Source organism: Lampris incognitus, chromosome 13 (genome assembly GCF_029633865.1).
Source record: "Lampris incognitus isolate fLamInc1 chromosome 13, fLamInc1.hap2, whole genome shotgun sequence".
Taxonomy (NCBI): domain Eukaryota; kingdom Metazoa; phylum Chordata; class Actinopteri; order Lampriformes; family Lampridae; genus Lampris; species Lampris incognitus.
This window is the reverse complement of record NC_079223.1, coordinates 25,623,084-25,635,475: the sequence shown is the minus strand read 5'-3', so window position 1 is coordinate 25,635,475 and position 12,392 is coordinate 25,623,084. Positions and strand designations below refer to the sequence as shown.

Here is a 12,392-nt window from a genome sequence, read left to right as displayed (position 1 = left end):
GCATGGTATTCGAAGGAGGAGTTGGAGAAAGCTTTGTGAATTTCCAGTTTTTGGAAATGAGGACACCCATATCGTCCCCACACCCAGCAGAACAGGTTGTGTGTGAGAAAGCAGAGTCAACAGAGAGTGCGGCCAGTGTGGCAGTGTTTTCTGGACATATCCAGGTTTTGGTCAGGGCTAGCACTTGAATGTCTGAAAGATTAGCAGTGCTTGGATAAATTCTGTTTTATTTACAGCCGATTGGCAATTCCATAAGCCAAAAGTAAAGGAGGAGTGAGTAGAGGAGGCTTTCCTGAGTAAATTGAGGTTGTCAGGGTTGCATTGTCTGCGACAGATGCGATTTTTTTTCTTTTTGATAACCTTGAATGACAGAGATGTCTTTGTAGCACATGGTGGGTGGGTGAGGCAGGCAACAAGAGAAAATAGTAGAAAAGGGAATTACCAGTCAGACTCCGCACAGGTAGACTCGCAGGTCTTTACCCAATGAGGGGTGACGCTGACGCTACAGCACAGCGGTGTGTTTAAATACCAGGAAGTACCACAGCTGAACCCGCCCCAATCTTATTTTCACAACAAAGGAAGCAATAGAGGGCAGGACCCATGTCTGCTGACCCACCTATTGAAGCTCAGAGTGAAACTAGCAGGTGCTCAGCCCAACAAAGCCCGATAATAGCCTAAATCTGAATCAAAACTCAAAACAAGATTCAAATCATTTACCAACCGATTGCAATCTCCTGTGTTCAAGATCAGAGCTTGTCAACTATCATTTACATTTAAAGATTAATTTTTATTCTCAGGTAGTGGGTGGAGGTATGTATTCGTTGGCTATTGTCTCTAATGTCTTGTCTGTGGACCCCAGGAAGAGCAGCAACTGCCATCGTAGCAGCTAATAGAAACCCAAATAAAGAAATAATCAAGTAATATAATAATAAAAACAAAACAATCTAATTTTTTCTATAATTTAAATTTTTCTGCTTCTATTGATGCTTAATTTTACCCAGATTCCAAAGAGAACTGCTTAAAACAAACTCCATTCCTTCTGTAGATGGATAGACCCTTTACATTCCCACAGGCATAGACAAACATTTTTAAAATTGCACATGAAGGGGAGGTTAATGTTTCCAGTCACCTACCTGTTGATTAACTGTGAACTGCATGGCGTGCCTTTACTTCACTGCAGGTCCTGCATATTCAAACCAGCATGGTTGTCTATCTGATGATATCCTCCTGCAGTCCATGTTTGAAGTACCTCATGCACTCAAATCTTGTGTGCTGGGGGTCAATGAGTTCTTTGCATACTGCCACAGGAGGAGAGCCATTCAGAGATTCCAACTGCCTCAGGTGCTCTGCTGCTGTACTGTCAAGTTGTTGGTTCTCATTTTTGCTTAATTTTCTGTGTTCATTACTGTGTTCATTACTTTCAAATATCTGTGACACCTTTTTTAATACAACACGGAAATGGCTGTTTTGATTTGGCATGTGGCAATTATTTGATTTGTAAAACACTAGAAATTTGGCTTTAAATATGCAATTTTTTTATGTGTTCTGACACATGCAAATGTCCTACACATGCATTGCTCCTAACCCCCAACTCTTCCTTGCAGGACACAGACTGTTTCTCGGGTCAGGGCGTGCTCCAACTGAGACCAGAACAGGAAGTGAAAGGCCATCCTCTGGGTCCCGTCTCTTTTGCTCTCTCCCCTCACCAGTCATGGCTGGCCTCTGTCGGCCAAGATGGTCTACTGCGGCTTCGGGAGACCATCTCTATGGTAAGAACTTCTCAAATCTCAAACTAAATTTGAGTGAGTAATTTGTATGTCTTATTAATGTAAGAATCTTATATCACCCGAGGCTGAGACAGTGCTGCGTTGAGTCACTGGACAAAACTTCATTAACTATGATTAGTTGCATTTTGTCAAAATTAATTTCAGTAACTTGATGACTATTCCAGAAATGAAAATCAAATTTTATAATGGATATGTTTGATTATGGTTTAAAACCTAGAACTAGTTTTTGCCTGATTTTGCCTTGTGTAGGAGCAATACATTGAGATACAGTGTCATTCGTACTGTCATGGTGGGGTTCGGAGTGTTTCTTTCTCTGCGGACAGCCAGATGCTCTTCACCACAGGCCATAAGGATGGGTCGCTTGTGTGCGCTAACCTCAGGTAAAGCAACAAATTGTCAGCTGAGCCAACATAGTGCACAGTATTGAACACTAGAGAGCACTGCTGCTCCTGGTGGAGATGTCATTCAAAGGTGGGCTGACCTAGTTTGTTCTTATAAGATCTGCGTCATCGCTGTTTTGTTATTGCTTGAGAAACATTGTCACCTTTATTAAATCATCACAGGCTAGTAGGTACCGCTACAAAATAGGAGATAAGGTCCATTTGACAGCATGTTGGTAAAGATTTCATGTTGAAAGTTCATCACAAAATTAATATCCCTGGGAAAATAACTTAAGGTGCTTTCACACTGACTTTCTCATGTGATATTTGACATCCCTCTTTTTCCCTACAATCACATTCTCCTATCCATTATCTCCCCTCTGTTGTTTAACCAGTATCCTCTTGTCTTCCTTTGTGCCTCTCTCTTTAGGTGTCATTTCTTTTCCTATAATTTCTCTGTTATATGTTTGAATTCTGTGTGGCTCTCAGTCTTACACTCCTCACTGTTTGTTACTCATAATGTTGGTGATCCGGAAATTTGTGGTTATTCTAACGTTGTACTCATTGAAAGCTGTCTTAGAAAAGGCTGTTTGAATCCCTTATGTAGAATATATAAATGTAATTGACTGGTATGTATGCATTTCAGTCTCTGTCACCTCAGAGTCAAGTTGTTATATAACATTTTGTGGTTGTGGGCCCCCTAAAAAAATCCTTATTAATTATTCCTTATGTTCAATAAATGAGTGCGGTATTAGTACATCCATCCATCCGTCCATTATCTTAACCGCTTATCTTGCTCTCATTGTCGCGGGGATGCCGGAGCCTATTCCAGCAGTCATTGGGCGGCAGGCGGGGACAAGAGATTAAAAATGAAAAACAAAAAATAACATATTTATTATAATAAGCCTTGAAAACCTGTAAGACACATGTTGGTCTCTGAAAAGCATGCCACCCATTGTTGTGACAGGAGTTTATCTGTAATAATTGTATGTATAGATGTTTAGGCAGCCATTAGACCATCATAATTATTTTTAGTACAATTATATAATTGTATTTGATGATATGTGTGTTTATTTTTCTTTTCTGTTAAGAATCAAATTAACTGATGCTGGTCAAGGCAATAAGGCTACACAGTATAGCCAGTCTATGGCCTCTTTCTTGCGGAATACATCAAAGGAGGAGGACCTTGTTCTCAGTGACTTGCCTGACTTTGACCAAAGATTTTCACCCCCTACTTGCACCACACATCCACAGGAAGAGGAGGTAACCAATTTTCTGCTAAAACCACCATGCATTTTCTATTTGATTTAATTTATTACAGCAGCGTAAACTCCTCACACTTTGTTAAAAGTTACATGATACTTATAAACAATTGATATATTGCAATAGCAAAGACTTTTGATATCTGTGTTATCAAAAGCTTGGCTTTGTATTGTTGTAAGTACCACAAGCAAGTATTAAAACTGATGGTTCATATCTTTCTGCTAGAGTAGGAGGATTTGCAGCGTTGGCTTCTTGTGACACATGCATTTGAATGGCAATGATTAAAACATCCACCCCAATCTGCAGACTGGGATGGTGGTTCCCATATTCAAAAAGAGGGACCGGAGGGTGTGCTCCAATTATCAGGGCATCACATTGCTCAGCCTCCCTGGGAAAGTCTACTCTAGGGTGCTTGAAAGGAGGCTCCGACCAATTGTCAACCCTTGGATCCAGGAGGAACAATGCAGATTCCGTCCTGGCTGTGGAGCAATGGACCAACTCTTTACCCTTAGGGAAGTGCTGAGGGGGGCATGGGAGTTTGACCAGCCAGTCTAATGTGTTTTGTGGACTTGGAGAAGGCTTGCGACCGTGTACCCCGGGGCACTCTGTGGGGGTACTGCGGGAGTATGGGGTACCAGCGCAGTTGCTACAACCCACCCGGTCCTTGTATAACCAAAGTGAGAGCTGTGTCTTCATTCTTGGCACAAAGTCAAACACGTTTTCGGTGGGTGTCAGACTCCGCCAAGGTTGTCCCTTGTCTCTGATTCTGTTTGGGATATTCATGGACAGGATCTCAAGGCGCAGCCAAGGTGAGGAGTGTGTCCATTTTGGGAACCTCAGAATTGCATCTCTGCTCTTCGTAGATGATGTGGTTTTTGTTGGCTTCATCAGAACGCGACCTCCACCACGCACTGGGGCGGTTTGCAGCTGAGTGTGAAATGGCTGGGATGAGAGTCAGCACCTCCAAGTCTGAGGCCATGGTTTTCTACTGGATAATGGTGGATTACTCCCTCTGGATTGGGGATGAGTAGTTGCCTCAAGTGAAGAAGTTCAATATCTCGGGGTCTTGTTCACGAGTGAGGGTAGGATGGAGCGGGAGATTGACAGGCGGATTGGTGCAGCATCAGCAGTAATGCGGATGTTGTACCGGACCGTTGTGGTGAAGAGGGAGCTGAGCCGGAAGGCAAAGCTCTCAATTTATCAGTCAATCTTCGTTCCAACCCTCACCTATGGTCATGAGCTTTAGGTAGTGACCGAAAGGGTGAGATCACGGATACAAGCAGCTGAAATGAGTTTCCTGTGTAGGGTGTCTGGACTCAGCCTTAGAGATAGGGTGAGGAGCTTGGACATCGGGATGGAGCTTGGAGTAGAGCCGCTGCTCCTTTGTGTCGAAAGGAGCCAGTTGAGGTGGTTCGGGCATCTGATTAGGATGCCTCCTGAGTGCCTTCCTTTGGAGGTTTACCGGGCATGGCCAACTGGGAGGAGATCCCGGGGTAGACCCAGAACTCGCTGGAGGGACTACGTGTCCAATCTGGCCTGGGAATGCCTTGGAATCCCCCAGGAGGAGCTGGAGGGCGTTGCTGGGGAGAGAGATGTCTGGAGTGCCCTACTTAGTTTGCTGCCTCTGCAACCCAACCCAGGAGAAGTGGCTGATGATGAATGAATGAATGAATGATTAAAACATGTTTCTCTCTGTAGACCACTGATAGACGGGAGACCAAGGATGTGACTGGACAGGATGAAGGCTACACCAATGTGCTCTCTGCTACAGCCTCAGATCCCACCTGGCTGGAGAGCAAGCAAGAAGAGGTCAATGACAAATACAGTAGCTCCAGTAGTGACGCACACTACATAATATTAATATTGTTTTGTTACTTTTTAGCACATTGTGCCATTGCAGGTGTAAAAAATATCAAAGTGCCCTTTTGCATGTATGGACAATACCTTGCTCAGCCAGCAGCTGTGTTGCTGTTGGCACATTCTTTCACTGTGCAACATCTTGATTTATTGTTTCATGATATATAGTTTGAGAATATCAAGCGCCAAGTGACTAGTGCAGGCCTATGGTGCAGATAAGAATATTAATGTTGATAAGAAAAAGAAAAACAGAGATTGAAGGTGTGGTCCGCTCTGTGTTGTTGGTTTCCATCTTGTTTAAAATCAAGTGCATTAGGGTTTTATGCTACTACATGCTGTATAGATTGTGTCGGATGATAAGTAAGCACTTCCATTGCTTTCATTCAAATTGTAATGTGTAAAGGGGTGAATTGTCGGATAATATGAAAATTGGATTTTTTTTCTGTGCTGTGAAATCTATTAAAAATATAACACAACTCAACAAAGAATCAGTTAGCCTAAAGATATGCTGAAAAGTAAGTGTTGAAAAGTGCATGCACCGTCTAGACAAGTTGTTTTATTACTTACCTTGTAAAGGCTTGAGCTGAAATCTTCTTTTATTTTGATACCTCTACAGGTTAAAAAAGCAGAGGGGCAGCAGTATTCCCAGAAAAAGGAAGACTTGAAGAAATGTTTTAAAGAATTGTGCAAAGCTGTAAGCAAAGTTTTATTGATTATTTTAATTAAACTGTCATTTAACCGCTTTGAATCCCTTTGAGTTTAAACATCTCTTTTTTCAATATATATCACTTGTGAGTTCTCTTGTTATTGAGACTGCCACCTTCTATTATTATTTCCAAGAAGCCAATAGAGAGAGACCTTCATATAAATACTGTTAGGTACTTTTTTCCACATTAAGATGGTGCTAAAAATGGCTAACGCCAGATATAAGCAGATATAAGAGCAAAATTTACTCTCACAACAAACAACCCAATGAATAAGTCAAAGGTGAATTTCTTTTAGCAGTCTAAATAAGGGCCATGTGTACTGATGCTTATGATGGTTTTACAAACTAGTATTACATGGTGTTACTCATGTTTTGAGAATTATATTTCAAATTAAGAATGATGTGTTTCACTGAACCGTGTGCTCCCTGTACCATCAGATCCAGGAGATGATGCGTGAGAATGAGAACCTCCCAGACATTGAGCGTTTGGAATTATGGGAGTTCAACCTGGATGTGGAGGAGCAGAAGAAAATGGATGCAGAAGTGGAGCAGGAGGTTACCAGGGTAACACACATACCTCTATCCACCCATCCATCCGTTCATCCATTTTCTGCTTATCCAGGTTTAGGTCGAGGTGGTACCAGGCTAGGAAGGGAAACCCAGAGTGAGTATTAGTTTTTTAAATGGTAATTATTCTCATGTTTACATTTTAGGTGAGAAATGAAATAGAGATGGAGATCCTCGCAAAGTCTTACCTGCGTGATGTTCAACAGAGAGAATGCTGGGATTCTATGAATGTCAAAGGCAAAGCCATCAAGGTCAGAAAACTTGCTTGAACACAGAATATGCATCAATTTTCAACCTAATACTGGTTTATTTTCTTTGTTAGCATAATACCTATTTTAGTCCCACTATCTAGTCTATTATTTAATTGACTGTCCCTAAACCAACACCTCCAATGTACTACAGGCCTTCCATTCTGAAGATGAGGTGAAGAACTATCCTATGGGAGAGCAAACAAAGAAGATGCAGGAGGATCTTCATAGGGTGCAGAGTATCAGGCAGACTGAAAAGGCTGACAGCATAGTGAGTAAAAATATTCCACACCCATCTGGTCTTATAGGAGTGCAAAGTCTGTGAATACTGCAGATGAAGGAAAATGTGACAAGGTGAACTGTCTTATAGCACATGTTTATGTCCTTTGAATCTGAAACAGATATGCTGCTTGTGTGTAGCCATAGCAATGACCTGGTATGACAAACACCATGCCCGGCAAATGGTTGTGTATTGTTAAAGCTGCAACAATAGCATTTTCTTTTATATCCTCAGTGATTCATTCCTTTGCTTCCTGGAACTACACTTTGTGGCTAAACCATTCGAGTCAAAACAACTTTCTGGCTGGAACACTTTGTAATGTCTGCCAATTTGCAACAGTTTTAGAATTATAGAAGTCCAAAGTGTGACCTTTGAGCAGAATAACTTTTTAAATGCTTGAAAAAGTTCCAGACTCTTCAGTGTTGTAACTTTTTTTTAGGTATATTGCTCTGCGGCCTGGAATAAGTGATCGCTGGTAGTGCACTGCACTGCCATTAACTTGGAATAAACGAGTAATCTTATTGCCCCATTGCCAAAGCCCCACATTTATTAAAACTGGAATGTTCAAAAGATGCACTCTCAAAATACTCAGACCCAACAGGAAGTCCTGGAGAAGAGCTCCAAGGCAGTCGGTGAAAACGAGGAGGAGGAGGAAGAAGGCTGTGAGACAGAGAGTGCTACTCTAATGGGAGGTCTAAGTGCTCAGTTAGGGTGTTCAAATCCCAACCTTTATGATCAATTCAGTCTGAACACCAGAGAGCAGAAGATCAACCAGATCATCCTGCTACAGGTGGGAAACAATGCAAGAGTCAAGTATAAAGAATAATCCAAGTCAAAATAATATAATTTATTTGTATAACACTTTCCCAAAACAGTAGAGTTAAAAAAGAATCAAGTCTATAAAAATACGTTTTATATTTTAACTGAAAAACATGAAAAAGGAGCAATGACATTAAAAGTCAGCCGTAATGTATTTTAAAAAGTGATTTAAATGACTTTGTTCTCTTGTAGGTGGATATTACGATAATTGATGCTATTCCGCCGTTTTTCAAATTCAGTTTAGTCTTTCACTCAATTTACTCACAGGATGTGGTTTTTCAAGTCAAGATGGCTTTCAACACCAAATTTGAGGCCGTGTACGAGCAAAAACAACAGGAAATAAACCGTGTGAAGGACAAGAACAAGCGCATTAAGGAGATCATGATGAAGCTTGATATCAGTGAGCAGCTGTGGGAACCCAGTCTGTCAGACAATGAACAGCCAGAGAAGACGCTCACTGTGGAAGAGTCTGAGGTACTTACTCAAAGAACTACCATATTTAAAAAAACTTTAAGCTTTTATTTGGAGCCTTATCAGGTGAACAGACAACAGAACTTGAAAGTATGGGAATTAGTACTGTCTTTTAACCAAGCAGCTGAGAAAATGTCTTTGTGTGTGTGTGTGTGTGTGTGTGTGTATTTCATGGATAGGATCGCACCAGAGGGCCATGGGAAACTTGACACGATATGACAATACATATTGAACAACTTAACATTTTGGACTTCAACCCAAAATATGAATTGTTAGCAAGCTGTCATGATATGACATGATTTATCCTGTTGGGTCTATGACATACATGCCTTTTGATTCATTCCAGATAAAAGTAGAAAAGTACCTCACCCCAGAGCAGAGAAAAAAGGAGGAGAGGAAGAAATTGGATGAGCAAATACTTTTGGATGCCAAGGTATGCCGCCGAAATAAACCTGTTGATTTTTTCAGCCCCCATGTTCCTCTGCTCCATTTAACTCCTTTGAAATTTTTCCACATGCAGCTCTGATTATCTCCAACTACCGCAAGCGTCAACAAATACAGCTTTCTTCTTTCTGACAAAATGAAATATTTGGGATACACTGCACTCAGAATTGTCTTGCCAATGTACTAGCTAGTAGTAATTCATCCTGCATAGTCAGCAGTTTCAAACAGTTCTATCAGAGTTAAGCTGAACACTGAAAATATGTCTATATGGGTCCATTATTGTCTATATGGGTACATTTTGGGAAGTGTTATTCAACCAATACTCTTCGCTAGTGATTCCCTACATAGTTCAAGTATGAACAGTTGTTCTCTTTCGGCCTACTACTAAGTAATCTTGACACTAATAAAATATATCAAGTGCAGAAAAAGGGGGCACTATGGTGCAGTGGTTAGCACGGTCGCCTCACAGCAAGAAGGTACTGGGTTCAAACCCCGGGGTAGTCCAACCTTGGGGATCGTCCCGGGATGTCCTCTGTGTGGAGTTTGCATGTTCTCCCCATGTCTGCGTGGATGTCCTCTGGGTAATCTGGTTTCCTCCCACAGTCCAAAGACATGTACTAGGTCAGGTGAATCGGCCTTACTAAATTGTCCCTAGGTGTGAATGTGTCGGCCCTGTGATGGACTGGTGGCCTGTCCATGTCCAGGGTGTCTCCCCGCCTGCCGCCCAATAACTGCTGGGATAGACTCCAACATCCTGCGACCCAAATTCGGATAAGCGGCTTGGATAATGGATGGAAGTGCAGAAGTACTCTCTTAGATGACGCTTTGAATGCACCCACTGAGTTTATTTTGATTTTAACACTGTGCAGGGATAATTAATTCTGCCCTCCAACTTCGACCTCATCATATCAAAAGGGAAATGCATACAACAGATTTGAAATGTTTATTTCAGTTTTATGGTGCACATCATGCTTAACGTTGCATTGACACAACTCAAAATGTGACAATACAAAAACATTGTATGCGCTTCCATTTACTTTGGTTGAATATTGTTGAATCGAACACATTGTTCCTTCACTACCAGCCACAAATTTGACATGTTTATGAGTTAATGCAATTTGGTACTAATTCTCCTCGGGGAAAAGGATCCCATTGATAATGGTATTATAGCTGAGTCAGGGGTCCATCGGCTCAAATTCTCAACAAGTGGAATAATCACATGAAACTGCTGGTCTCCATCATGCACTGTCAAAAGTTTATGTTGCAACCCTATTAAACCAGAATTGAACTAACTAGGGGGCAACACAGTGACACACTGGTTAGCGTGGTCGCCTCACAGCAAGAAGGCCCTGGGTTTGAACCCCAGGGTTGTCCAACCTTGGAGTCATCCTAGGTCGTCCTCTGTGTGGAGTTTGCATGTTCTCCCGTGTCTGCGTGGGTTTCCTCCGGGTGTTCCGGTTTCTTCCCACAGTCCAAAGATACTGTCAGGTGAATCGGCCATACTATATTGTCCCTAGGCATGAATGTGTCGGCTCTGTGACGGACTGGCGGCCTGTACAGGATGTCTCCCTGCCTGCCGCCCAATGACTGCTGGGATAGGCTCCAGTATCCCGTGACCCTAAGTAGGATAAGTGGCTTAGATAATGGATGGATGGATGAACTAACTCACAACTATTCACAACATAAAAAACACAACCAATTTCCTGTGTAATTAGACTTTAAATAACAGAAGTTTAAACCCTAGCTTTTATGTTTGTTTTTCAGGGTTATAATACCAGGGAGAGGGCTCTGGATGACATGATGGGTGGAGTACTTGAGATGATGAAGGAGGACATCTTGAAAATGGTTTAGTCCACATGATAATTTTGTCATTAAAAATCTCGTATCTTTAGCACTATATTTTTTTGTTTTGGTTTTTTGGATATATTATCTTTTGTGATATGAAAATCTCAACACTTAAGTGGATGTTGGGGCGGGGATTGCGGTCGTTTGTTAGTGGTAATATCTGTGCTCCTTTTTTTCTTCACATGTGAAAACAAGTTATTGCTTCCCTCCTCTCTATGCTTTTTAATCATTGTATTTTATATTTGATTTCATCAAATTTCTTCTATGTTTTATGACTTTACAAATAAAGATAAACAAAGCCACACTGACTGAACTAGCACTAACTTAATTGAGTGATTGAACCAGCGTGGCATACAAAATCAGCTCCCACAATTTAACCGATATAAATCTGGTGAATTGAGATATTCTATAGAGTCTGTCAATTTAAATTGTGAAGATTCGTCCAGTGAGAGCAGCCAGTCGAAATTAAATCCAGTTGTGTTTTGTTGACTGGAAGGTAAAAAAGATAGATTACTGAGATAAGATTACTGAGAAAGTAATGACGTACAATTAAATACCTATTAAATATTAATATTAAATATTAAATAGCTACCATTACCTACCAAATACCTACCAAATACCTACCATTACAACATTTCAATTGCTTTTGTTAGTTCCATTTAAACAGTGGTTCTCTTTTACTAAAATTTGCACCAAGGCAAAGTTGTTTTCACTGAATAAATCACAGCACACAATGTTTCTTTTGTATTTTGTCACAGGAAATACCTCAGCCTGAATTTGTGTTGATTAAACCCGAAACTCAGTGGAGTGAGGAAGAAAAAAAGATCTATAAACAGTACGAGAAGAAAACCAACGAGCTGAGAGAGGAACAGGAGAAATGCAGGAAGGTATTTCATGCATCTGTTTGACTATCATGAGATACAATTCATACAATTCTAATCAAAAATTGCTATAAACTATCAACCAACACTCAATCTTCCCAGATGCTGGAAACTGAAATGAAAAAACTGCAGGCATCAATCAAGGAAGCCACTGAGCGGTTTGATGAAACCTTGACAAAGCTATTTGAGAGAAAAGTAAAATCTGAAATGGCTATACACCAGGTGAGCCAGCGATAACTCTATCCAGCACATGCTCTGTCTATGGTAGTAATAATCAAGGCTAAAGCACACACCATTGTCTGTAGGCTGTGTTTGATATCTAATATTAAGCATCATGGAAGGGTTGAGGGAAAGCAGTCTTCATCATAATTCCCGTTCTCTCGTCTTATTTTTTTTCTCTCCACTGGTTTCATCCCTTGAAATAATTTACGAAAAGACATAATATATCAACCATTTATGTGACAGCTTATAAATATGCATGATTTTGTGGTCTGGGGGTTGTTTTTTTGTGATATAGGAAGAATTTAAGATTGCCAGTCTTGAATATTCCATCCTCATAGAGGAAGAGATCATAAATCAGGAGGCACAGCTCAGCCTCAAACTGGAGGAAAAGAGGGCACATAAGGTAAGAAAACTCATTTCTGACTCAGTCACGCTGGAGGTATTTATGACTGCTGAGCCCAGATTTTATTTGTACAATACCTGAGTTGTTGGCATTGGGATTCTTCTAAATTGTGTGTTAACATTTATCCATAGCTGAGACATGTTTGGCAAGAGAAAACCTGTGTGGCATTTAAATATTTTTCATCTTCGAGACTGCTGGTCAACCCCCCCCCCCCTTATT

The 12,392-nt window shown here is 41.0% G+C and overlaps 1 protein-coding gene across 1 annotated transcript in view; it reads left to right on the top strand.

The window, feature by feature from the left end:
* cfap43 (cilia and flagella associated protein 43) overlaps positions 1–12,392 on the top strand; it is a 31,865-nt gene that overhangs the window by 14,337 nt on the left and 5,136 nt on the right. The window contains exons 14-29 of the mRNA XM_056291922.1: positions 1,181–1,341; positions 1,605–1,769; positions 2,037–2,167; positions 3,259–3,430; positions 5,129–5,239; positions 5,904–5,981; positions 6,432–6,557; positions 6,707–6,811; positions 6,963–7,079; positions 7,681–7,878; positions 8,175–8,381; positions 8,725–8,811; positions 10,587–10,667; positions 11,426–11,554; positions 11,651–11,770; positions 12,066–12,173. Coding sequence (XP_056147897.1) covers positions 1,181–1,341; positions 1,605–1,769; positions 2,037–2,167; positions 3,259–3,430; positions 5,129–5,239; positions 5,904–5,981; positions 6,432–6,557; positions 6,707–6,811; positions 6,963–7,079; positions 7,681–7,878; positions 8,175–8,381; positions 8,725–8,811; positions 10,587–10,667; positions 11,426–11,554; positions 11,651–11,770; positions 12,066–12,173 — 2,096 coding nt within the window. The remainder of the gene's footprint in view (positions 1–1,180; positions 1,342–1,604; positions 1,770–2,036; positions 2,168–3,258; positions 3,431–5,128; positions 5,240–5,903; positions 5,982–6,431; positions 6,558–6,706; positions 6,812–6,962; positions 7,080–7,680; positions 7,879–8,174; positions 8,382–8,724; positions 8,812–10,586; positions 10,668–11,425; positions 11,555–11,650; positions 11,771–12,065; positions 12,174–12,392) is intronic.